At 46.9% G+C, this 27013-nt stretch overlaps 1 protein-coding gene across 1 annotated transcript; it reads right to left on the reverse strand.

The window, feature by feature from the left end:
• LOC106543802 (lamin-B3-like) lies at positions 1 to 21984 on the reverse strand. Its single transcript, XM_087707593.1, is given in 12 exon segments — positions 1 to 502; positions 1198 to 1296; positions 2325 to 2441; positions 2617 to 2724; positions 3967 to 4216; positions 7364 to 7605; positions 8530 to 8634; positions 10945 to 11115; positions 13019 to 13144; positions 15764 to 15920; positions 21402 to 21483; positions 21486 to 21984. Coding segments are annotated over 12 exon segments (1989 nt in total). The 3' UTR covers positions 1 to 469.
• Positions 21985 to 27013: the final 5029 nt, after the last annotated feature.

Raw genomic sequence — 27013 nt, forward strand, 5'->3', positions numbered from 1 at the left:
TTTGGGAACCACTGATGTAGGGTGAAGAACCTCAGTTTACAGAGGAATAAGGAGGTTGAGAGCCTTCTTTGCAAAAAGGCCACACTTTGTGCAAAATAAGCAACAGTCCGCCAAGGACCGGATACTTGATTAAATAACCCAGTGCATTTACTGTCCTCCTAAACTGAGCAAGATGAGGTTCTCGCTTGTTTCATAGCAGGCCAGAAAAAGAGAAGGTCTCTTAACGCTCATAGAGTCAAGTCCAAGAGAGTCGTTAATCAAGACAGTATCATCCGCCATAATCCTTGCGTGTTAAGTCTTTCACTCGTTGGCCATTGGGAGTCACAAGCCACCTTGTCCTTGAGGTCGAGAAGAACAAAGGAAAGTTACAGCATCAACTCTCCGGGCGGAGCCAAACATTTCTGAAGAAAATTTTCAATTCTGGGCATCCCCATTTTCGAGCTGATCCAAATAAGGCACCGACTTCTGGCTACATGATGGGACAGCTGCGAGTCTCATTCTGCTGCAGGAAGAAATGGACAGTTTAGACCTGATGGATTCTGTGTCAGGGGTGGGGGTTGCTGGCGGTATTAAGTTTGAGTTTGAGTTTATTAGTATTTATAGGCCGCCCTTTTCCCTGAGGGGACTCAGGGCGGCTTACATAAAATAAGGAAGGGAGGGTACAGACAATAGACACAAACAATACATAGAAGTAAAATAGTAAGCAACATTCATTCATCATTCGGGTGGGGACAAATTATCTTTATCCCCAGGCCTGACGGGCTAGCCAGGTCTTAAGGGCTGTGCGGAAGGTCTGGACGGTGGTGAGGGTACGAATCTCCACGGGGAGATCGTTCCAAAGGGTCGGAGCTACTACTGAAAAGGCTCTCCTCCGTGTAGTTGCCAGTCGGCACTGACTGGCAGATGGAACTCGGAGGAGGCCTAATCTATGCGATCTAATTGGTCGCAGGGAGGAAATTGGCAGGAGGCGGTCTCTCTCTTACTGCCGATTCAGTGAATTTGCTTCGTTCATGCACGCATATGCGCAGTTGACCACAAATAGGTTTTTCTGCGCATGCAGAAAACGTTTAAGAAAAATGAAATAAATAAATAAATTTGCAATTAAAATTGTTCTGCGCATGGCAGCACCTGTGGCGCCACATGGGGAACCGGGGGGCATGGCAGGCCTGGGTCGCTGACGGTCCCAGTGAAACGTACCTGGCTGTGAATCCCTAGTTTGGTTTGTTCTGCAGCATCTTCCACTTCTCCTTCACCTTCTCCTCTTTCCAGATATGTGATCATCCCATCTGCAATCTCCTGAATGTAGAAGACACGTAACAGAGATAAAATAGAACAGAGTTGGAAGGGACCTTGGAGGTCTTCTAGTCCAACCCCCTGCTTAGTACACCACGTCAGACAAATGGTTATCCAGTATCTTCTTTAAAACTTCCAGTGTTGGAGCATTCACAATTTCTGGAGGCAAATTGTTTCACTGGTTTAATTGTTCTAACTGTCTGGAAATTTCTCCTTAGTTTTAAGATGCTTCTCTCCTTGATGTGTTTCCACCCATTGCTTCTTGTCCTGCCCTCAGGTGCTTTGGGGAATAGCTTGACTCCCTCTTCTTTGTGGCAACCCCTGAGATGTTGGAAGACTGCTATCATGTCTCCCCTAGTCCTTCTTTTCATTAAACTAGACATACCCAGTTCCTGCAACCTTTAGTCTCCAGTCCCCTAATCAACTTTGTTGCTCTTCTCTGCACTCTTTCTAGAGTCTCCACATCTTTTCTAAGAGCCGAGGTGGCGCAGTGGTTAGGGTGCAGTACTGCAGGCCACTTCAGCTGACTGTTATCTGCAGTTCAGCGGTTCTAATCTCATCGGCTCAAGGTTGACTCAGCCTTCCATCCTTCCGAGGTGGATGAAATGAGGACCCAGACTGTGGGGGCGATATGCTGACTCTGTAAACCGCGTAGAGAGGGCTGAAAGCCCTATGAAGCGGTATATAAGTCTAACTGCTATTACTATTGCTATTCTACATCGTGGCGACCAAAACTGAATGCAGTTTTGAATGCAGCATCTGAATGCAGATGTTTATTAATTTTTGTAAAAAATATATTTTTGTGCCTTCAAGTTAGTCTTCACTGCCGGCAACTGCCTGGATAAACCCATAGAGTTTTCTTTGCAACGGTTTTGTGTTCTTCTTCTTAGCCTGAGAGTGAGTGACTGACCCAAGTGTCTAAATTAGAAACCAGAACTCATAAGTCACCTGGTTTCTAGGCTGGCACCTTAAACCATCTAGCTAAACTGGCTTTCTGAGTAATAATTGGGTAAAGTCAATTTGGTACTTACGTTCCCATCACCGTCGAGGAGAACAATACCCAGGGTCTCTCCAAGTCTACATGCCCTTTGGGATTCCCAAATTAGAGTGCTAGGACTTGGTTTTAAACCCAGACTTTTCGCCCAGATCTGTAAAGAAATATTGGTATGTAAGTTAAACCCAGTTTTAAATGGCTTATGACCGATGTGAAAGAGAATGTGTATAGTTATTCAAGCAGGCTTACCGATGAGAAGCAATAATAAAACAATTTTAAGTCCTCCCCCCCACCAAGAAAGTAAGAGGACTATTAAAATTGACACTCACAGTTACTACGTGACCAGCCTGAAGAATGAATTGTGCGGGAAACTCGTACATCATGTCAGTTTCATTTCTGTGCTGCTTCCTAACCATCCATTTGCCTAGTAGTTGATCCTGCAAATCAACGTTGCATTTGAGAAACAAACTGATCTAAAGTCCTGGTGAAAAAATGTTTAACTTCTTTTGCCAAAGAATCCTAGCTTCTGGAACACCCCTTCAAGCTCATTTATTCATGTTTAGTGTTTCTATTTTGCTGTTCCTCCTTTAAATCCCATTTTATAGTGCTGTTGTAATACACCGCTCTCCAGCAGCTGACTTGGAGGAGAAAGCGTGGGAATCAGGGTCAGCATCGAGGCAACCTGAGAGCTCCGAGGGGGACGAGGGAATGGAGCTGTCGGGGGAGAGAGAGAGACAGAGGCAGAGCCTGGGCCGTCCATCAACCTTCAGATGGGGAGTCAGCAGCCCACAGGTCTGGAGGTGGCTGATGAGGAAGAGGAGGAACAGCTGGGTCTAGTGCCCGACGCATGGATGCACAGAAGGCAGAGGAGAGGAGAACAGTGGAAATCTATGGGCCAGTCTGTCAGGCCTGCAATTATATTCCTGTTAGGATCTTTGGCCTGCCACACTTTCTCTTATTTCATTATGCTTTTTCATTAGGGTAGTAGTTGGGAGGGGGGGAATAGAAAGGAATAGGATTGTGGAATGTATTGTTGTCATTCTTTTCTAGAAGACCAAGGTCATCTTTTGTCTCTGCACCGTTGCACCTGACTGGAAGCCGCTGGGTGGAGATGCCAGCGTGGAAGAAGACGATTGGACCATGTGATGGATTTGTGGGTGTGGGGACAAGATCATGAACTTTTAACTGGGTGGAATCCCAAGAAGTGCTTTAGAATTTAGGATTTCATAGCACGATGCCAACATGTCTGTCTTATTAAATTGGAACTTTAAGGATAGCTTTGCCTTGGACTCTGATTTAATTCTGCATGATATTTGGAACACTGACACGGTCATTGGGACGGAAGAGCCACTGTTGCTAGCGAAGCCCCACCCTAGTCCTGGGAATAAAAGGCAGGGGATGGAGATGAATAAGTGCAGCAGACAACTAATTCATCTTCTGGCTGGGCTTGTTAGCCTGTGAGATAAACTTTTTGCCCAGGGCTGCCGGCATTCCTAATAAAGGAATCTTTTGAGTTCACGTCAGAGATTTTGTCGTGTATGGCGAGCTGGGTCAGAACGTTAATTTTGAACACTCACTGAACAAATGGTTGCAAGTTGAGGGCTACCTGTGTTCCCCAAATAATAACTTTTTTCCAGATGCAAACAGACATTCAGGTGTTAGAGAAGGATGGTTTTTACCTTATCAGAATTGTTTTTAATTTTGATGAAATTCCCTTCCATGTCAATGTCTTCTATGGAGATGCTCCCGGAAGAAGATGCTCGCTGGAGTACTTTGAAGCTCAGGCTGTGAGCCTGTGTCTTGGCCGATACGCGTTTCCGTTTCCTTCCTTGCAAGAAGAGGCGGTGGCCGTGACTTACGGTGGTCCAACTCCCATCGCTTCTCCTCTCTCCTTCCCGGCTTTCAGCGGAGAATTTGGAGAGTTTCAAACTACCAAAGAAACGCAAAAAGAAAATATATGTCACTCTTAAAAGCCACAACCTAAATGAAGAAGACACAGGTAGTCCTCGAGTTATGATCACAATTGAGCCCAGAATTTATGTCGCTAAGTGAAACATCTGTAAAGCGAGGTTTGGTTCCACTTTACGACCTTGCCTGCCACAGTTGTTAAACGGATCACTTCAGTTTTTTTTTTTTTAAATATAAATTTTTATTTTATACACATAAACACATCAACAGAAACAGAAACATAACTTAAAACAACTTAGGAACAATAAGTTCCATCATATATCATAGAGCAGTTCCATATCAGTTTCTTTGCAGTTAGTGTTTTCCCTTCTATACATTTCTATCTTGCATTCATAATCTCCTTATTCGTTATCCATTTTTATGTACAATTCTATATTTATTTAGAAGCTATTTATAATCAAATATTATTTATCTATATTGTGCTTTATATTTTTACTGTCATTTATTCTCTTACATACAATTATAGATATACATTCACATAGTTATTCTTTTTCTTTGCCATTCTTATACTACTGTTATTCCATTTAAAAGGTTATAAGGTATAGTTTGGATTGCTTTGTTTACCATCCCTAGCGCCTGCTGTATCACCACCTTATTTTCTCTTTCTTTTCTTTTCTCCCTCCCTTCTCTACTTCCTTCCTTCTTCCTCTACTTCCCTTTCTTCCTTCCCTTACCTCTCCCCTACCCTCTTTCTTCTTCTTACCCTCTCTCCTTCTCTTTCTCTCCCTTCCTCCCTCCTCTCCTTCTCTTTCTCTCCCTTCCTCCCTCCTCTCCTTCTCTTTCTCTCCCTTCCTCCCTCCTCTCCTTCTCTTTCTCTCTCTTCCTCCCTCCTCTCCTCTTTCTTTCCCTTCTGCCCACCTCTCCTTACCTCTTTTTTCTTCCCTTACCTCTCCTCCACTCTTCCTCTTCCTTTCCTACTATCTCTCCTTCTCTTTCTCTCCATTCCACCTTCCACTCCTTTCCCTTCCTTCGTCCCTCCCTTCTCTACTTCCTTCCTCCTCTCCTTTCCTTCCTTCTTCCCTCCCTTTCTTTTTCTATTGTTATATGTGTCTTTTTCAAATCCCAGTTTATGTTTTCTTGGGGATGATATTTCCACAAACCCACTTCAGTTCTTAAGTCAGTAACACGATGGTTAAGGGAGTCAGACTTCCTCGTTGACTTTGCTTGTTGAAAGGTCACAAAAGGGGATCGCATGACCCCGGGAAGACTGCGACCGTCATAAATAGGAGTCAATTGTCAAGCATCTGAATTTTGGTCATATGACTATGGAGATGGTGCAATGGTTATAGGGGTAAAAAAAACGGTCATATGTGACTTTTCCCTGTGCCATTATAACTTTGAAAGTCACTTTGAGAGCCCCAGTGGTGCAGTGGTTAGAATGCAGTACTGCAGGCTACTTCTGCTGACTGCCTGCAATTTAGCAGATTGAATCTCAATCTTGAATCTCTGCAGTTCAAATCTCACCAGGCTCAAGGTTGACTCAGTCTTCCGTCCTTCTGAGGTCGCTAAGATGAGGACCCAGATTGTTGAGGGCAATAGGCTGACTCTGTAAACCACTTAGAGAGGGCTGTAAAGTACTGTGAAGCGGTATATGTCTAAGTGCTATTGCTAAGTGGGAGGGAGGGAAGGAAGGAAGGAGGGAAGGAAAGGAAGGAAGAACCATGGGGGTGCAGGGGTTACAATGCAGCATTGTAAGCTAATTGTGCTGATTGTAAGCAGTTCGATCCTGACAGGCTCAAGGTTGACTCAGTCTTCCGTCCTTCTGAGGTCGCTAAGATGAGGACCCAGATTGTTGAGGGCAATAGGCTGACTCTGTAAACCACTTAGAGAGGGCTGTAAAGTACTGTGAAGCGGTATATGTCTAAGTGCTATTGCTAAGTGGGAGGGAGGGAAGGAAGGAAGGAGGGAAGGAAAGGAAGGAAAGGAAGGAAGAACCATGGGGGTGCAGGGGTTACAATGCAGCATTGTAAGCTAATTGTGCTGATTGTAAGCAGTTCGATCCTGACAGGCTCAAGTTTGACTCAGCCTTCCCTCCTTCCGAGGTCGGTAAAATGAGGACCCAGATTGTTGGGGGCAAGAGGCTGACTGTGTGAACTGCTTAGAGAGGGCTGTAAAGCGGTATATAAGTGCTATTGCCATTCTGGTTGTGCATCTTGTGTGAATTTAGACTATTGGGTTTAATGCATCCTGCAAAATGGATTAAGGGTTAATTTAATAATTAAGAGGCATGTTGGTCATGAAGTGTGGGAGACGTTGTAGCATGGAGGTTAAGCTGTTGCATTGGGATTGGAGATCCAGGTTTAGGCTTCAAGAGACATGGAGGCCCAGTGGTTAGAATGCAGTACTGCAGGCTGCTTCTGTTGACCGCTGGCTGCCTGCAGTTTGGCAGTTCAAATCTCACCAGGGTCAAGGTTGACTCAGCTTTCCATCCTTCCAAGTTGGGTAAAATGAGGAGCCAGATTGTTGGGGGCAAGAGGCTGACTCTGTAAACTGCTTAGAGAAGGCGGTAAAAGCACTATGAAGCGGTATATAAGTCTAAGTCCTATTGCTAAATGGAAAAGGAGGGAAGGAGGAAGGGAGGAAGGAAAGAAGCAAGCAAGCAAGCCATAGTGGTGCAGTGGTTACAATGTAGTGTTGCAGGCTCATTCTGCCGACTGCTAGCAGTTTGATCCTGACCGGTTCAAGGTTGACTCAGCCTTCCATCCTTCCGAGGTGGGTCAAATGAGGACCCAGATTGTTGGGGGTAACAGGCTGACTCTGTAAATTGCTTAGAGAGAGCTGTAAAAGTACTATGAAGTGGTATATAAATCTAAGTCCTATTGCTGTTGTCCTTCCTTCCTTCCTTCCTCCCTCCCTCCCCTTCCCTTCCTTTCCTCTGCACACTGCCAGCAGTTTGATTCTCACTGGCTCAAGGTTGACTCAGCCTTCCCTCTTTCCAAGGTCGGTCAAATGAGGACCCAGATTGTTGGGGGCAAGAGGCTGACTCTGTAAACCGCTTAGAGAGGGCTGTAAAAGCACGGTGAAGCGGTATATGAGTCTAAGTGCTATTACTAAACAAACTGTTATAACTCAACGGTGTACTTCCTAAGAGGAGATGTACAAGCTTACCGTTTTTCTTCTCCTTCCAGCAACACCTTGTAGGCATTGATCTCAAAGTCCAGGGACATCTTCACGTCCAACAGATCCTCATATCTGTCCAGCTGGGACTGCATCTGTTGCTGCATCTCTGCCATCTCTCTGTTTTTTTCAGCCAGGCATCTCTTGGAAGAGTCACGTTCCGTATCAATCCCCCTCTGTAGGTCCTTGATCTTAGTCTCCAGCTCTTTGATCCTGGCTCGCAATTCGGCATTCTTGGATTTTACAGAAATGGGTTTTTTGTTTTAAGTTTAGGCACTTCAGGCTTGAGCGCAGAGCTAAGAACAGACTGGTTCTAAGAACAGATGCCTGTTTTTAGAAGATTGAAGGGGCCCCAAGCCAGCGTTGAAACCTTCATTTTGGATTTTGCCAATTTGATAGATTCGTTGTTACAGACATGGCTAGTATGTGTCCTTATGCTAGCGCAGGGGTTAGAATGCGGTAATTGCAGGCTAACTCTGCCCACTGCTAAGAGTTCAATTCTGATCGGCTCAAAGTTGACTCAGCCTTCCATCTTTCTGAGATCGGTAAAATGAGGACCCAGATTGTTGGGGGCTAACTCTAAACCACTTAGAGAGGGCTGTAAAGCACTATGTCGCCATATATAAGTCCTATAAGTACTATTTATAGAGCTAAGGTGGCGCAGTGGTTAAATGCAGCACTGCAGGCTACTTCAGCTGACTGCAGTTCTGCAGTTCGGCTGTTCAAATCTCACCGGCTCAGGGGTTGACTCAGCCTTCCATCCTTCTGAGGTGGGTAAAATGAGGACCCGGATTGTTGGGGGCAATATGCTGACTCTGTAAGCCGCTTAGAGAGGGCTGAAAGCCCTATGAAGCGGTATATAAGTCTAACTGCTATTGCTATTTCTATTTCCATTTTTACTATATAAAAGTGTTATGCTACTAACTTATTCTACTGCATCAGAAGGAGATGGAAGGTAATACATTTTCTTTCCCTCTTACCCTATACTTTTTTCTCTTCCCCCTTTCCTCCCTTATTTCCCCCTTATTTTTATTTTTATTTGCACTTCTATATTTTATATTTTGATGAGCTAATAAAATAGTCTTCCTAATGGAAAGCCCAAGAGACATCTACTCACTCTCGTGTATGGCCTAGTTTTCCCTGGTTTCTTGGTTTACCTGTGATGAGAGGTTATCAACCTTCAGTTTCGTTTTTTTCAGTTCCTCTTGAACAGTAGCAGCAAAATCATGCTTCTTTTCAGCATAAAGGAGGGCATTTTGTACCTGCAAAAATAGTTTGGGTTAATAATGTTCGCTGTAGCATATCTACAAACAGGAATAAAACTATTTCCAACTTTCAGAATGTGTGTTGTAAAGTTTCATATATTTGTAATTAAATGAATTGTTTTTTTTTCATGTTTTCATCCAAATTGCATCCCAAAATTATCCCGAGGTTTAACAGATTAACAGGGTTGGAAGGGACTTTGTAAGTCATATAGGTCCCACCCAGTGGTGGGTTTCAAAAATTGTTCGAACCTACTCTGTGGGTGTGGCCTCTGTTGTGGGAGTGGCTTGCTGCCCATGTGACCGGATGGGAGTGGCTTGATGCCCATGTGACCGGATATGAAGATGCCGATGACACTTGTCAGAACCATCTTAAATTACCTCACACACAGCACTGGCATGCATAAGAATAGGATGTAAACTTGTTTTTTAAAAGGAATCTTTGGTTTGCGTTAAAACAACTTCAACACACGCAATGTTCTGATTGCACCACAAACGCAGTAGTCATCCTTCCCTTTCACAGAGGCACTGAGTTTTATAAATATGAGCATGATAGTGTAGAATAATCATATCTAAGGACCAGTGGTGGGTTTCAAAAAATTTTGGAACCTCTTCTGTAGGTGTGGCCTGCTTTCTGGGTCCACTGGTGGAACCTCTTCTAACCGGTTCGGTAGATTTGACGAACCGGTTCTACCGAATAGGTGCGAACTGGTAGGAACCCACCTCTGGTCCCACCCAAGCAGGAGACCCTACACCATTTTCTGACAAATCACAGTCCAGTCTGTTTTTGAAACTCTCAAGTGATGAAGCTCCCACAACTCCTGTTCCATTGGTTGATTGTTCCCACTGTCAGAAATTTTCTCCTTATTTCCAGGTTAAATCTTATCTTGTTCATTTTCCATCCATGATTCCTTGTCTGGCCTACAGGTGCCTTGGAAAATAACTTGACCCGCTCCTCTCTGTGGCAGCCCCTCAAATATTGGAAGACTGCTATCGTGTCTCCCCTGGTCCTTCTCTTCTCTAGATTAGCCATGCTCAGTTCCTGCAACTGTTCATTGTATGTTTTAGCCTCTGGTCCCCTAATCATTCTGGTTGTTCTTCTCTGCACTTTTTCTACAGTCTTAACATCTTGGTGACCAAAATGATCACAAGGGACATTTTAAATTCAGGAATCTGAGTTCTGGATTCCCCCAAATATTTCAACTTGCTGTTCCTCATTCTCTCTTGTTCAGTGGCTCGAGATTTATCTCAATCTTATAAAATGTCTTCCTTCATAAACTGTAGACTGCCGTTTCTCCATATGTCATCTTCCCAACCATCCCCAAAGCAGTCCTTTCAATATTCCATGGTTCAACTATGGATTTAATGCCTAGACTCAAGCAACTAACCAGCTTCTGGCTCCTTTGATAATGAAGCACTTATGGCCTTTTAGAAGTTGCTGGGGTTCCAACATTCTCCACCACTGGACTGTGCCAATTAGGGTTGCTTTATATAATTTTATATGTAATAATTCCTACAGAGGAATTATTGAGTCTGTCATCTCCACCTCTGTAACTGACTGGTTTGGTTCTGCAACCCAACAAGACAGGCACAGAATTTCAGAGGATAATTAGAACTGCAGAAAAAACAATGGCTACCAACCTGTCTTCCATTGAAGACCTGTATACTGCATGAATCAAAAAGAGGGCTGTGAAAATATTTACAGACACCTCACCTCCTGGACATAAAGCCTTCCATCCTTCCGAGGTAGGTGAAATGAGGACCCAGACTGTGGGGGCGATATGCTGACTCTGTAAACCGCTTAGAGAGGGCTGAAAGCCCTATGAAGCGGTATATAAGTCTAACTGCTATTGCTATTGCTTTTGTTTCAACTCCTACCCTCAAAAGGGCACTTCACACCAGAACAACTAGACACAAAGACTGTTTTTTTCAAAATGTCATCACTCTGCTAAACAAGTAATTCCCTCAACAATGTCAAACCATTCACTAAGTCTGCATTACTATTACTATTAATCTTCTCATCATGTATATTGAGAGCGTATGCACCAAAGACAAATTCCTTGTGTATCAATCACACTTGGCCAATAAAGAATTCTATTCTATTCTATTCTATTCTATTCTATTACCTCTCCTATACCATATCATTCCATTCCATTCTATTCTTTGATTTCTAGAGTTATAGATTCCTCATTATTGGTTTCAGAATTATTTATTTGAATCCTCAAAAGAAAAAGTGGTCCATGGAAATATATGGCTTTGAGTAGACAACACAACATTTTCCCTTTTCCATTCTCTTCCCATTTAACTCACTTTGGCTTGGAAATTTTGCTCCACTTGATCTTTGTACTTCTTGATTTGTTCTTCATTCTCTTTTCTGAGCTCTTGGAGAGAATTCACTAGTTTAGCTTCATTTTCCTGTTCGTAGCCAGATACAATCTCTTGAATCCTCCTCTCGTAAAATTGCTTCTCGTTCTTGAGTTCCTGAGAGGAAAAAGAAACCGAGTCGCAAAGGAAGGATTTTGTTGACTTAATCCCTAAACAATGGCTTTTGATTCAATTGTGGGTTGAGTTTGGATATTCCTAACGCAACAACACCCAAAATAACGCAAATCCACAAATATGTTCTCGTCTTTTGTAAAAATTTAAAGGACGCCACTTGGCCTGGGAATCGTGGGGTCCTTGGCGCTGTCTCAGCTTGGTTGTTTTCCTGCAGACATCTCGTCACCTGACTAGGCAACATCATCAGTGCATGATTAGTTCATATTCTCTGTTTTAATTGGAATCTTCTCTTATTACTCTGGCTTCTGAAATCTCTCTGATGGTCAGATTTTATGTAACCTGACAAAAGGGCGAAAGTCAAAACTGTGCCCGACTAAACCGCATCGCTGACGTCATCAACGCGGCGACAACAGCCAGTGCGGAAAGAAGGGCGCTTTACAATAGCGCGTCGAAAGAAAGCCGATTTAACTTAAGGTAAGGGTTAGGTTTAGCGTTAGGTTTAGGGTTAGGTTTAGTATTAGGTTAAGGGTTAAGTTTAGGGTTAGGTTTAGGGTTAGGTTTAGGGTTAGGTTAAGGGTTAGGTTTAGGGTTAGGTTTAGGGTTAGGTTTAGGGTTAGGTTTAGGGTTAGGTTTAGGGTTAGGTTTAGGGTTAGGTTTAGGGTTAGGTTTAGGGTTAGGTTTAGGGTTAGGTTTAGGGTTAGGTTTAGGGTTAGGTTTAGGGTTAGGTTTAGGGTTAGGGGTTAAGTTTAGGTTTAGGGTTACTTTTACAGCGCGCTTCTGTCTCCGCGCTGTTGTCGCCCTGTTGATGACGTCAGCGACGCGGTTTAGTCGGGCGCGGTTTTGTCGTTCGCCCTTTTGTCGGTGAACCCAGACTTTAGACTGCAAATTTGGGGGAACGAGAGTTTAACTCATTTCATAAATTATGGACTGCTGCGTATGTTGGTGGCTTATAACAGGGGTGTCAAACTCAAGGCCCGGGGGCTGAATCTGGGGCCTGTGACACCCCTTTGACACCCCTGTGTCAAACTGTGGGGTATTTCGATCTGGCCTGTGGGGCCATCCTGAAACAACAAAGGACCGGCCCGTGGTGTCTCTGCCAGCAAAAATGGAGCTTGGGAGAGACACATGTGGCTGGCAGAGAGTTGCAGGAACCCATGGCGGGCAAAAACAGAGCTCGGGAGTCCATTTTCGCTGCCGGAACACTTGGGCTGCCACAGGTGCCCCACCCGATATGAGGGATGCTGAACTCGCCATGCCCCGTCAGTGGTGGGTTTCAAAAATTGTTCGAACCTACTCTATGGGTGTGGCCTCCTTTGTAGGAGTGGCTTGCCGCCCATGTGACCGGATGGGAGTGGCTTGCCGCCCATGTGACCGGATATGAAGATGCCGACGACACTTGTCAGAACCACCTTAAATTACCTCACACACAGCACTGGCATGCATAAGAATATGATGTAAACTTGTTTTTTAAAAGGCATCTTTGGTTTGCGTTAAAACAACTTCAACACACGCAATGTTCTGATTGCACCACAAACGCAGTAGTCATCCTTACCTTTCACAGAGGCACTGAGCTTTATAAATAGGAGCATGATAGTGTAGAATAATCATATCCAAGGACCAGTGATGGGTTTCAAAAATTTTTGGAGCCTCTTCTGTAGGTGTGGCCTGCTTTCCGGGTCCACTGGTGGAACCTCTTCTAACCGGTTCGGTAGATTTGACGAAACAGTTCTACCGAATAGGTGCGAACTGGTAGGAACCCACCTTTGCCCCTTGTCCCCTTCCAAGGTCAAACACAACCCTAATGCAGCCCTCAATGAAATCGAGTTTGATACCCCTGCTCTACCGGAATGGATCAAATCGGCATTTTGGAACTGACCATACATACATTTTCGTGGAAGCTCTTCAGAAACTCCACTTGTTCTTGGAAAGATGTCCCTTGATTTTCCAACTCTGCTCGTTTCAACTTCTCATTCTGCAGTTCATTCCTGGAGCTTTCCAGCAGCTTCTTCAGCTAGGAAAGCATTTAAAAAGAAAAACACCCAACATTTGTTACGCTCGAGCCAGCATTTGCACAAGTTATCCTAAAGCAGTGTTTCTCAACCTTGGCAACTTGAAGATGTCTAGACTTCAACTCCCAGAATTCCCCAGCCAGCAAATGCATTCGCTGGCTGGGGAATTCTGGGAGTTGAAGTCCGGACATCTTCAAGTTGCCAAGGTTGAGAAACACTGTCCTAAAGGTTAGGGTTTTAGGAGTTAGGATTTCCTGCTAAGATTCCTGTCTGAAGTGAATCACCCGTCTTTCAAGATTCGCATCCTCCCGTACCCTAAAGGCAAGCCATTTCAAGTCAGCCTATTCCAGCGTATCATTTTAGGCCATAAAACAGCATGCAAGCTTTTGTTATTCTTGCTAATTGTAGATAAAACAAACATGCATTGCCATGTTTTTCAGCATGTAAGGCCGATTAGGTTCACGCCCTAAAACATGTAATGTAGTTTGTTTTGGCTTGGCGTACTGTGTGGTTCTAAGCCAACTTTGTGTATCAGGGACATCATGTCACTAACCCAATTAGAACTGCCAGTTAAATAAGCCATGGAGTAACAAGCAACTTAATGAAGATGTTGGCATCAGCAGAGATTCTTAAAACCAGCATGGATTAGATAGCTGACATCTTCCTCCCTAAGATATACGAGTACATTTCTTCTACGGCATTTCAAGGTGAGCGCTTAGGAAAGCAAATAAAGATTAATTTTGGGGGGGATGAGGTCATTTTGTTTTTTTGGAAACTCTTAGTGCCATCCAAGAGTGGCATGATTGTGGAGCTCTCTCGATGGGAGGGGATTTGGCGGATGGCTGGGTGTGTCTTTTTAAGTTGAAAAGTCCATTCAAGGTCAAACGGTACGATTGTGAATACCTCTCCCCAAATATTATAGAAAAGTCTATGCCTCCGTGGATCTCATTCGCAAGGAAATCAAACCCAGATACAAGATGGTTCTTGACTTAAGAGTTTGTTTGGTGACCATTCAAAGATATAACAGCACTGAAAAAAAAATGACTTATAGCAATATCACTTAGACTTATATACCTCTTCATAGTGCTTTTACAGTCCTCTCTAAGAGGTTTACAGAATCAGCATATTGTCCCCAACAATCTGGGTCCTCACTCTACCCACCTCGGAAGGATGGAATGGCTGAGTCAACCTTGAGCCTGGTGAGATTTGAACTGCTGGCAGTGGACAGAGGGAAGGAAGGAAAGGGAAGGAATGAAGGAAGGAAAGACAACAGCAATAGCACTTAGACTTATATACTGCTTCACAGTGCTTTTACAGCCGTCTAAGCAGTTTACAGAGTCAGCCTCTTGCCCCCAACAATCTGGGTCCTCCTTTTACCCACCTCGGAAGGATGGAAGGCTGAGTCAACCTTGAGCCTGGTGAGATTTGAATTGCTGGCAGTGGACAGAGGGAAGGAAGGGAAGGGAAGGGAAGGGAAGGGAAGGGAAGGGAAGGGAAGGGAAGGGAAGGGAAGGGAGGGAGGAAGGAAGGAAGGAAGGAAGGAAGGAAGGAAGGAAGGAAGGAAGGAAGGAAGGACAACAGCAATAGCACTTAGACTTATATACTGCTTCACAGTGCTTTACAGCCCTCTCTAAGCAGTTTACAGAGTCAGTCTCTTGCCCCCAACAATCTGGGTCCTCATTTTACCCACTTCGGAAGGATGGAAGGCTGAGTCAACCTTGAGCCTGGTGAGATTTGAACTGCTGGCAGTGGACAGAGGGAAGGAAGGGAAGGAAGGAAGGAAGGAAAGAAGGAAGGAAGGAAGGAAGGAAGGAAGGAAGGAAGGAAAGACAACAGCAATAGCATTTAGACTTATATACTGCTTCACAGTGCTTTTACAGCCATCTCTAAGCAGTTTACAGAGTCAGCCTCTTGCCCCCAACAATCTGGGTCCTCCTTTTACCCACCTCGGAAGGATGGAAGGCTGAGTCAACCTTGAGCATGGTGAGATTTGAACTGCCGAACTGCAGCTAGCAGTCAGCTGAACTATAAGGTCCCTTCCGACTCTGATAATCTGAAGTAGCCTACAGTACTGCACTCTAGCCACTGCGCCCCCTTGGCTCAATAACCACTGACTTATGACTCAATGACTTATGACCATTTTTCACACTTACGACTCATAGTCACGGGATCAACATTCAGCCGCTTGGCAACTGACTCATATTTATGACGGTTGCGGTGTTCTGGGGGTGTGTCTGTGTCGTGTGATCCCGTTTGGCGATCTTCTTGACAGCAGAGTCAATGGGGAAGCCAGATTCACTTAATAAACCGTGTTACTAATTTAACATTCGCAGTGACTCACTTAACAGCTGTGGCAAGAAAGGTTGTAAAATGGGGCAAAACTCCCTTAACAACTGTCTCGCCTTAGCAATGGAAATTTTGGGCTCCCTTGTGGGTCGTATGTCGAGGATGAACCTGTACTACAGGAATCCGGGTTTCCAGCATGCAGAGATCCAGAATCCCCCCCCCCTTCAGCAGGACAAAATAAACCCAGAAGCAAAATAAAGATGTAGTATGGATAATAAGGACCAGCTCCCACAATTTCAACAAGACGGTTGAGATTTCTCCGAACAATCCCTTACAGAGGTTGTTTGGTTCTTGGATTCTTGAAGCTCTTTCTGCAAACTCCGTTGCGTGTGTAATGCGGTCGCCAGATCAGCCTCTCTGGAGTTTAGCTGAGCAACCAGATCCCCCACTCGAGCGACTGCCGAGCTCAATTCATTTTCTCTTTTAGTATTCCTGCAAACAAAGTGAGTTGCATCAGAAGAATGGACAAAACCTTTGCCAGACCAATTCTCGGATATGGCTCGTCCGCCTGGAATCCACACTGTATATCGGACAATTAATACAATCGAGCGAGTCCAGAGGTATTTCACGAGAAGAGGCCTCCACTCCTCTGCTCACAACAGAATCCCTTACGCCACCAGGCTCGAAATTTTGGCCTTGGACCATCTGGAACTACGCCGCCTACAGTCTGACCTAAGCATAGTACACAAAATTGTCTGCTACAGCGTCCTACCTGTCAACGACTACTTCAGTAATACTTGGGCAAACAATCGATACAAACTCAAGGTTAACCGCTCCAAACTCGATTGCAGAAAATACGACTTCAGCAACAGAGTGGTCAACGCCTGGAATGCTCTACCTGACTCCATTGTTACATCCTCAAACCCCCACAGCTTCAACCTCAAACTGTCTACCATGGACCTCACCCCATTCCTAAGAGGTCCGTAAAGCGGGCGTGCATAAGCGCACCAGCGTGCCTACCGTCCCTGTCCTACTTTCCCCATTTATTTATACTCATTACCGGGGAAGGAGGGTTCGCTACATCACAGAGATCCCTCCTTCCGGCCCTAGGAGTCCCACTCCAAGACCAGATGGTGTAAGTAATCAGGACCCTGGTCTCAGGCTGTTGTCGCTAAATGCCAGGTCTGTTGTACATAAAGCACCTCTCGTCCGGGACTTAATTTTAGACGAGAGGGCAGACCTGGCATGTATTACTGAGACCTGGCTGGGCCCAGAGGGAGGAGTCCCCCTTGTAGAACTGTGCCCAGAAGGATTTCAGGTGCTGCATCAGCCGAGAGCCCAGGGAAGGGGTGGGGGTGTGGCCGCTGTTATCCGGGAGTCGTTAGTTCCTCGTAGGGTCCCTGCTCCGGAGATTGTCGGGTGTGAGTCTTTGCTGTTAAAGTTGGACCTCAAGGGTCAAGTGGGTTTGCTGCTAACGTACCTGCCTCCCAACAGCGTTGCAGCAGCCCTCCCCTCGCTCCTCGAGTCAGTAGCCGAGCTGGCAGTTGAGTTCCCTAGGCTGATGGTCCTGGGGGACTTTAATCTGCCGACGCTCGGTGAAAACTCTGATGGGGCGCAGGAGTTCATGGCTTCCATGACAGCCATGGGCTTGACTCAAGTAATTCGAGGCCCAACCCATTCGGCGGGACACATGCTTGACCTTGTATTTCTCTCGGAGCAGTGGATGTGTGATCTTGGTCTGAGGGGGAGTGACATCGTACCCCTGTCGTGGTCAGACCATTGCCTACTGAGGCTCGACTTCCGGAGGCCAAACCCCCACTGTAGGGAGGAGGAACCGACCAGGTGGTTCCGCCCCAGGCGTCTTATGGAGCCAGTAAGGTTCCAGACAGAGCTTGGGGTTATTCCTGATACTCTCACCCACAGTCCGGTAGAGACTCTGGCTGCTGCGTGGCACTCGGCAGCGTCAGAGGCCCTCGACCGGATTGCGCCACTGCGGCCCCTCCGAGGCAGCGGATCCCGGAGACCACCTTGGTTCACCGAGGAGCTCCGGGAGATGAAGCGCCGGAGGAGATGCCTAGAGCACCGTTGGAGGTCCGATAAGTCCGCATCGAACCGAGCAATGGTAACCACCTGCACCAGGGAATATACTAGGGCACTTAGGGCAGCTAAAAGATCACATATAGCCTCCCTGGTTGCGTCCGCTGAGTCCCGTCCAGCCGCCCTGTTTAGGATAACCCGCTCCCTGTTGAACAAAAGGGAGGCGGGGGAACCCTTGCAGAGCAGAGCTGAAGAATATGCCCAATTCTTAGCGGACAAAATTGCTCGGTTTCGGACGGACTTGGACTCCACACCTGCAGTTCCAGCCGAGACTCAGAGGGACCAAGTTCAACAGCTCTGGGTTGAGTTTCAGGAGGTTACCCCCGGGGATGTGGACAAGGCCATGAGAGCTGTGAGTTCCTCCACCTGTGCTTTGGATCCGTGTCCCTCATGGCTGGTTTCTAACTGCAGTGAGGTGACACGAGGCTGGATCCAGGCGGTAGTAACCGCCTCCCTTCGGGAGGGGAACTTCCCCGCCGCACTGAAGGCGGCGGTGGTGAGACCCCTCCTGAAGAAGTCATCCCTTGATCCAGCTGTCCTTAATAACTACCGCCCGGTCTCCAACCTCCCCTTTCTGGGGAAGGTTGTTGAGAAGGTGGTGGCCTTCCAGCTCCAACGGTCCTTGGAGGAAGCAGACTATCTAGACCCCTTCCAGTCAGGCTTCAGACCCGGTTACAGCACTGAAACCGCCTTGGTCGCATTGATGGATGATCTCTGGAGAGCCAGAGATGAAGGACATCCCTCCATCCTGGTCCTCCTTGACCTCTCAGCGGCTTTCGATACCATCGACCATGGTATCCTTCTGCGAAGACTGCGGGAGGTGGGAGTGGGAGGCACCGTGTTACGGTGGTTCTCCTCCTACCTCTCGGACAGGTCGCAGTCGGTGTTAGTAGGAGGGCAGAGATCGTCCCCAAGGCCCCTAAAATATGGGGTGCCGCAGGGTTCGGTCTTATCCCCCCTACTATTTAACATTTACATGAAACCGCTGGGAGAGATCATCCGTAGGCACGGGATTAGATACCATCAATATGCGGACGATACTCAATTGTATCTGTCCGCCCCGTGCCAAATCAATGAAGCGGTTGACGTAATGGACCGGGGACTCGAAGCCGTCATGGACTGGATGAGGATTAACAAGCTTGTGCTCAACCCAGAAAAGACCGAGTGGCTGTTGTGTTTTCCTCCCAAAAATTCGGCCATTAATCCAACACTCAGGCTGGGGGGTCAAATTCTACACCCCTCAGAGAGGGTTCGCAACTTGGGAGTCCTCCTGGATCCACAGCTGTCATTCGACCATCATATAGCAGCTGTGACCAGGGGGGCATTCGCCCAGGTACGCCTGGTGCGCCAGTTGCGACCCTACCTGAACCGGGAGGCTCTCACAACAGTCACTCGGGCCCTCGTGATCTCTAGGCTGGAATACTGCAATGTGCTCTACATGGGGCTGCCCTTGAGGAACATCCGGCGACTTCAGCTAGTACAGAACGCAGCCGCGCGAGTGATCGCGGGTGCACCCCGATTCACCCGCATTACACCTATCCTCCGCGAGCTGCGCTGGCTACCTGTCGATCTCCGGATGCGCTTCAAGGTGCTATTGACCACCCATAAAGCCCTACATGGCAGTGGATCTGGATACTTGAGAGACCGCCTTCTGCCAATTACCTCCCTACGGCCTATAAGATCTCATAGGTTGGGCCTCCTCCGCATCCCATCGGCCAGCCAATGTCGGCTGGCAACCACAAGGAGGAGGGCCTTCTCAGTAGCGGCCCCGACCCTTTGGAACGAACTCCCCGTAGAGATCCGTACCCTCACCACCGTCCAGGCCTTCCGCACAGCCTTGAAGAACTGGCTCGCCCGTCAGGCCTGGGGATAAGGACCATTACCCCGCCCGAATGTTGTATGCATGTTGCGTATTATTTTATTATGTGTTGTCGTCTTAGTACTGTATTGTATTGTATTCCCCTCTCCCTGGTTTCTGTGAGCCGCCCTGAGTCCCCTCAGGGAAAAGGGCGGCCTACAAATAAAATCAATTCCAATTCCAATTCATTTCCTTTGTTCATGTCCATGTTTATACTTATGCCTGTTATCTTCTACATGTTTAACAAACTAAATAAATTTAAAAAATGAATGAAATAATAATAAAGATGCCTTGTCATCTTAAGGTGTGTTCTTTAAAACAGCTTCCAGCTGGGTTTTGGAATGCTAGCTGATCATTTGCTTGTCTAGCACACATAACATCTGCACACTGGTTGTTTTGCTCTCCCAGCTCGTGAGTTACGTTTAGGAGATGGTGTGAAAATCCGGTTTTGTGGTGAAACCAAATCCGTGGCACGACAAAACCGCGCTCGACTAAAGCGCGCCCGATTAAACCGCGTCGCTGACGTCATCAACAGGGCAACAACAGCCAGCACGGAAAAAGAAGGGCGCTTTAAATAGCGCTTTGAAAGCAAGCCGATTCAAGTTAAGGTAAGGGTTAGGTTTAGGGTTAGGTTAAGGGTTAGGGTTAGGGTTAGGTTTAGGGTTAGGGTTAGGGTTAGGGTTAGGTTTAGGGTTAGGTTAAGGGTTAGGATTAGGTTTAGGGTTAGGTTAAGGGTTAGGTTTAGGGTTAGGTTAAGGGTTAGGTTTAGGGTTAGGTTTAGGATTAGGTTTAGGGGGGTTAGGTTTAGGTGTTAATTTTAGGTTTAGCGTTTACAGCGTGCTTCTGTCTCCGCGCTGTTGTCGCGCTGTGATGATGTCAGCTACACGGTTTCGTCGAGCGCCCTTTAGTCGAACGCGGTTTTGTGGTGGAACCGTGAAAATCAGGCCTCTGTACTGATTCCACAAACCACCGCTTAGCATAATGTGAAGCGCCAGTCTAAACTGCTGAACTTAAAACTCCCTGAAGATCATCCAAGCAGAGAGATCCAATTTTAACAAATGACATTTCACCAATCCATAAAAGAAATACCAATAACATTGTGCCTGAGCCATGGGAACAAGCCGTTAATCAACCATCCTGTGATTGTACCATCACATAGAAAAACAGTTCCAGTAACCAAGTTTAAATTAACCAGGAATTTATACAGGATGCGAGGACGGCCACAATACCCCTTGTGAGGTGGGATGGATTGAGCAGACAAAGGACTGCCCCAAAAGCACCCAAACCAGCTTTTATGCCTATTGACGGGTCATTTGCCACCAAGTTACACTGCTGGTATGGCCTAGAGATAGGGTTCACGACTCACAATGAGGAGGTTGTGAGTTCAATCCTAGGTAGAGGCCAGAGGTGGTTCCTACCAGTTTGCACCTATTCGGTAGATTCATCAAATCTACCGAACCGGTTAGAAGAGGTTCCACCAGTGAACCTGGAAAGCAGGCCACACCTACAGAAGAGGTTCCAAATTTTTTTTGAAACCCACTACTGGTAGAGGCAGATGTAGGGTCCCCTGCTTGGGCTTGATGACCTGCAAGACCCCTTCCAACTCTCTTAATCTGTTAATGTTGGCCTAAGAAACCACGTATATTTTTCTCCCATCCTGTTCCTTCAAGGGAGGCCTAGACCTCCTTGCCACCTGGTTTCTAGGCCAGCCCCTTAGCCACCAAACTAGCTCTCATCCAATTTATCCAGTAGCTTAATGGGTGAAAAGAAAGCAAAGGGTTTAGCAGGTTGTGTGAACTCGGCTTCCCTTCCACTCCCACGCACCCCTGTTCCTTTTTGGGGGGGTGTCACTGCCGGCTGAGCTGAAACGGGATTTGTGGCTTATAAAGAGGAACCTGCTTTGGCACAACAGGGGGGAAGCAACCGGCCTCAAACCATCCGCGTTTCATTTCTCCGGCGGGGACGCGCAGTTGGCCGTGGGAACCCAGCCAGGAGAGCCTTCTCGTCGCCGGACTGACCTGGCCAGGAGCTGCCGGTGCTCTTCGCGCAGCTTGTCCACCGCCACCTGCAAGGCCGACTCTCGCAAAGCTCGCTGCTCCACGCCTGGCGCGCCTTGTCCAGCTCCCTCTCGTAGCTGCTCCGCAGGGAGCCCAGGTCCCGGCTGCTGTCCTCCTCGCACCGGCCCAGGCGGAGTAGCAACGCCGCTTTGGTCCCCTCCAAGGCCTGCACGCGTTGGATGTAGGCGGCCAGGCGGTTGTTGAGCTGGCGCAGTTCCACATTCTCCGCCGGGATCTCAGCACCTCCGGGCTGGCCAAGGGGCTCAACAAGAGGTCGGAAGCCAGCCGCTGTCCGACTCCGCCGTGGAAACTCTGGCCGAGGTGTCCATCGGGATGGAAGGCGAGAGAAGGATGCCGGCTGGCCAGGAGGACTTGCGCAAACACGCCCCGCGCGGGGCAACCGCCGGGCTCTTTTAAGGGGACAGCGGCCGCGCTTGGAGGACGATGCTCCGCCGGGTTGAGAGCTGGAGGCCGGGCGGAGGGTATGTTTTGGGCTCCGGCCGCTTTCCCTTCCACGCGGGGCAAGGGACGCGTGGAAAGCCATGTCCAAGCTTGGCCAGGCGTTCCACGGAGCCGCCAGCGCCTCGCGTCTCCTTTAACCAACCGGGGCGCGCAAAAAAAGAGGCGGGGGTCGGTTGCCAAAGCGCGGGCACGTGCGCTCCCACCGGGTCATTCGTTTTTTAAAAAAGAAAAAGGTGCCAGCATCAAAATGGCCCGCAGGACTAAAAGGAAAGAGGACGCAGGTAGAGATGATGGCAAGGTTGCAAACTCTCCAGAATATCACTGATGGGCTGGGGTGACTACGCTGATTGTTCTCCGGTTAAATGGCTGGAAAACCGAGCCATGAGGAGAACGGAGTGATGATGTTACCTAGTTGGGGAAAGAAAAGTTTGCAAGCAAATAATGTACAGGTGGGCCCTCATTGTAGGATGTTTCATTACCCATCTAGGTAACATCATCACTGCTAGAAGGAAGGGGGGCTTGTGGAGAGGAGGAGGAGGAGGAGGAGGAGGAGGAGGAGGAGGAGGAGGAGGAGGAGGAGGAGGAGGAAGCAGCGCTGTGGGGTCCTTGCTGCTCTCTAAGCTTGCTTGTTTTCTTGCAGATGTTTCATTACCCATCTAAGTAACATCATCACTGCTAGAAGGAGGGGGGGCTTGTGGAGAGGAGGAGGAGGAGGAGGAGGAGGAGGAGGAGGAGGAGGAGGAGGAGGAGGAGGAGGAGGAGGAGGAGGAGGAGGAGGCGGCAGCAGCAGCAGCGGCTGTGGGGTCCTTGCTGCTTTCTCAGCTTCCTTGTTTTCTTGCAGACATTTCATTACCCAACTAGGTAACATCATCAGTGCTACAAAGGAGTGGGGATTGCTTTCTGTTTATATTCTGGTGACTTGCCTGTGTGTGTGTGTGGGGGGGGGGGTGTCTTAGAGATTATTTGGTTGGGCTGTTTACTGATGGCTCTTTGGCAGTTTCTGGATTGGGGCATTGCTTCCTTGATGGTTGGTCTGAAGTTGACCTTGGAGTAAATCTATGCTGATGTGGTTGCTGATTACTAGTGGAGAGATGCTGGAGTTCTTTTTTGTCCTCTTTTGAGTCGGTGGGTTGTCTCTTTTGCATAGGCTATGCCAAAGAGCCACCAGTAAACAGCCCAACCAAAGAATCTTTAAGACCACCCCCACCCACACAGACAAGCAAGTCACCATAAACTGACAGCAAACAGCACTCCTAACTAGCACTAATGATGTTACCTAGTTGGGTAATGAAACGTCTGCAAGAAAACAAGCAAGCTTAGAGAGCAGCAAGGACCCCACAGCCGCTGCTGCCTCCTCCTCCTCCTCCTCCTCCTCCTCCTCCTCTCCACAAGCCCCACTTCCTTCTAGCAGTGATGATGTTACCTAGATGGGTAATGAAACATCTGCAAGAAAACAAGCAAGCTTAGAAAGCAGCAAGGACCCCACTGTCCTCTTCCACTCCACCAACCCCACTTCCTTCTAGCCCTGTTGATGTTACCTAGATGGGTAATGAAACGTCTGCAAGAAAACAAGCAAGCTTAGAGAGCAGCAAAGACCCCACAGCCGCTGCCGCCTCCTCCTCCTCTCCACAAGCCCCCCTTCCTTCTAGCAGTGATGATGTTACCTAGATGGGTAATGAAACGTCTGCAAGAAAACAAGCAAGCTCAGAGAGCACCAAGGAGCCCCCATTTCAACTCTGAGCTACAAATATTCTCCTTTATTGGTGTTACGACAATTAGGATTGAAATCAAGACTGCCTGTGTTTTCCAGCTTACCTGATGAATTGGGTTACTCTAGGCTTGCTGGAGAGAAGGAAAAAAAATTACGGGGAATAATAAATCCAGTTTAGCAATCATCCTGCCCAGCTTGTAGGAAGGCCAGTTCTCCAGTGCAAAAACTTTGGAATATCCATAAGTTGGAAAGGAAATAACTTATCGGCGTATTTGTGCAGCCGTCAAGATACAAGTGGGAGGTACACCTTTGTCTCGCTCAATCACTTCCTGCCCATTGCTAAAAGCAAAAAGAAATGCCCACCAGCGTTAGCTTTTAAAGACCAGCTGCCTCCTTTTTCTTTTAAATTTAACCTTTGGGAAGGAAGAACATAATTATGCTTCCCTCCCCTATTCTTTTTGGCCCGTCTGGCAGGCGTTTTGCACCTGCTGCCTTCAAAGGCTGGGCTCAGCTTGGCGTGGGCATCTCCCTTGTCCTGGCCACTGCGCTCCACGGCCTCAGGACTTAATCATTAAACTGGCTGCTAAAGAGCCAGATTTACTGCTGACCAGGAGTGGGTGGGCAGAGCAGGGATTCTGCAGTCCGAAGGGGGATGCGTGGTGGCTCCGTGGCATTCTTTTCTTTTAGCTCTCGGTGCCAGAGGGAACAACAGCGACAGCTGCTAACAACCGTGCTGTGAAAATCAATGGGGCAGTTCTAAGAGACATGCAGTAATCTTCCAGCTTCTTTTCAGATTCTGAAAACTCTGTTTCTTTCCTTAGAAGTTAAATCCTCTTCAGTTGGAGGAAAAGTATCCCAGATCCCAGCCTTTAGGGATGGGTCTAGAAAACCGGGATGCACAGATACTAAGGTATCGGGGTTTTTTTGTTTTTTTTGACAATTAACTGGAGAGGGTTTTTTGGGGTGGGGGGCAACATATCCATTAAACAATCCAGTTAGAGATCTTTCAGTTAATTACTGCATGTTGTTGTTAATTGTAAAGAATTCTATTCTATTCTATCCAATCCATTCTATTCTATTCAACTCTATTCTATCCAATCTATTCTATTCTATTCTATTCAACTCTACTCTACTCTACTCTACTCTATTCTATTCTATTCAACTCTACTCTATTCTACTCTACTCTATTCTACTCTACTCTATTCTATCCAATCTATTCTATTCAACTCTACTCTATTCTATTCTATTCTATTCTATCCAATCCAATCCATTCTATTCTATTCTATTCAACTCTATTCTACTCTACTCTACTCTACTCTATTCTATCCAATCTATTCCATTCCATTCCATTCTATTCTATTCTATTCTATTCTATTCAACTCAACTTTATTCTATCCAATCTATTCTATTCTATTCTATTCTACTCTACTCTACTCTACTCTACTCTACTCTACTCTACTCTACTCTACTCTACTCTACTCTACTCTACATTCTTTTCCATTCCATTCCATTCCATTCCATTCCATTCCATTCCATTCTATTCTATTCTATTCTATTCAACTCTACTCTGCTCTACGCCACTCCACTCCATTCAATCCGGAGTTACGAATATTCTCTTTTATTGGTCGTGAGCCCAGGTGTCGGCATAGGGGACAAACCTTCTCCCCGCGTGAGTACCTAGTCATTCCACTAGGGGGCGCTCCTTCTCCAACGATAGCCGCGTTGCAATCCGGAGCCAACTAAAAACTCCTTCAACGCTTTGCTGGATTTTGTGGTTTCGCGATGCGTATTTTAAGCCCTGGTGGCGACGATGGGCTAATTAGATATTGTCGCGGTCGGCTGATCTCGTGGCCGCGCCACGCTTTCTTTGGCCCCTTCCAGAGAGAGGGGGTGGGGCGCTACTGGCAAACGGGGCCACTTCGCTCCCTCCCAGGTGGAATAAGAGACTAGAAAAGCAACGTTTTCGAGAACGGGAAGGCGTCTAAGCGCCTTCGGTTAAAGCAGAGCTTCTGATATTTGGGAGCGGCTGGCAGGCTGGCAACTGGTCCTTTTTCCGTGGGGGCTTCATCGCTGGAGGTTTTTAAGAAGAGACTGGACAGCCAATTTGTCTGAAATGGTGTAGGGTCTCCTGCCTAAGCAGGGGGTTGGACTAGAAGACCTCCAAGGTCCCTTCCAGCTCTATTCTGATTGTTTGGGGTTTTTTTTTTTGGATGCAATAGAGAGGAAAGGACGGTGATTTTTTTTCCCTATAGAGAAACTTCTCTAGGAACTCAGGTAAGAAGTGGGGGGAGGATTGGGAGGAGATGGGGATGATGGTACTGGTCGGATTGTAGCTTCTAGTTCCGACTCTGCAGAAAAACAGGAGTTCGTGGTTTGTTGTGAGGTCCCCCCCCCCGGCAATAATATCAAATGGGCATGAGCTACAAAGGACTGCAGATGTTTTGGGAGCTGTGATCCAGCTCACGGAACCGAGGGGGGGGGTCAAAATTAGCCAAAGGTGTGTGTGAACTTGCTTTAAGTCCTCAGAGGAAAAGCTGGAGTAATATGGTAGATAAGGAAATGACTCTAGCCAAAATGCCAGATGAGCAGTTGGCACCTGCCTCCCCCCATGATATTACTTAAGTTATTCAAAGTTTATATTTATTTAGTACAGGTTATTCCTGGCATCCGTCCATCCATCCATCCATCCATCCATCCATCCATCTTACCTACCTACCTACCTACCTACCTACCTACCTACCTACCTACCTACCTACCTACCATATCTATCTATCTATCTATCTATCTATCTATCTATCTATCTATCTATCTATCTATCTATCTACAATCCATCCATCCATCCACTATCCATCCATCCATCTATCCCATCCATCTATCTATCTACCTACCTACCATCCATCCATCCATCCATCCATTTATCTATCTACCTACTGTCTGTCTGTCTGTCTCTCTCCAATCCATCCATCCATCCACTATCTATCTATCCATCTATACCATCTGTCTATCTCTCTATCTACCTACCTACCTACCATCCATCCATCCATTCATTTATCTATCTACCTACTATCTATCTATCTATCTATCTATCTATCTATCTATCTATCTATCTATCTATCTACAATCCATCCATCCATCCACTATCTATCTGTCTATACCATCTGTCTGTCTGTCTGTCTGTCTGTCTGTCTACCTACCTACCATCCATCCATCCATCCATCCATCCATCCATCCATCCATCCATCCATCCATCCATCCATTTATCTATCTTCTCTCTCTCTCTCTCTCTCTCTCTCTCTCTCTCTCTCTCTCTCTCTCTCTCTCTCTCTCCCTCCCTCCCTCCCTCCCTCCCTCCCTCCCTCCCTACCTACCTACCTACCTACCTACCTACCTACCTACCTAC

This window comes from Thamnophis sirtalis, unplaced genomic scaffold, assembly GCF_051295495.1.
Source record: "Thamnophis sirtalis isolate CommonGarterSnake01/CBP01778 unplaced genomic scaffold, rThaSir2_p1.2 scaffold_2, whole genome shotgun sequence".
NCBI lineage: Eukaryota > Metazoa > Chordata > Lepidosauria > Squamata > Natricidae > Thamnophis > Thamnophis sirtalis.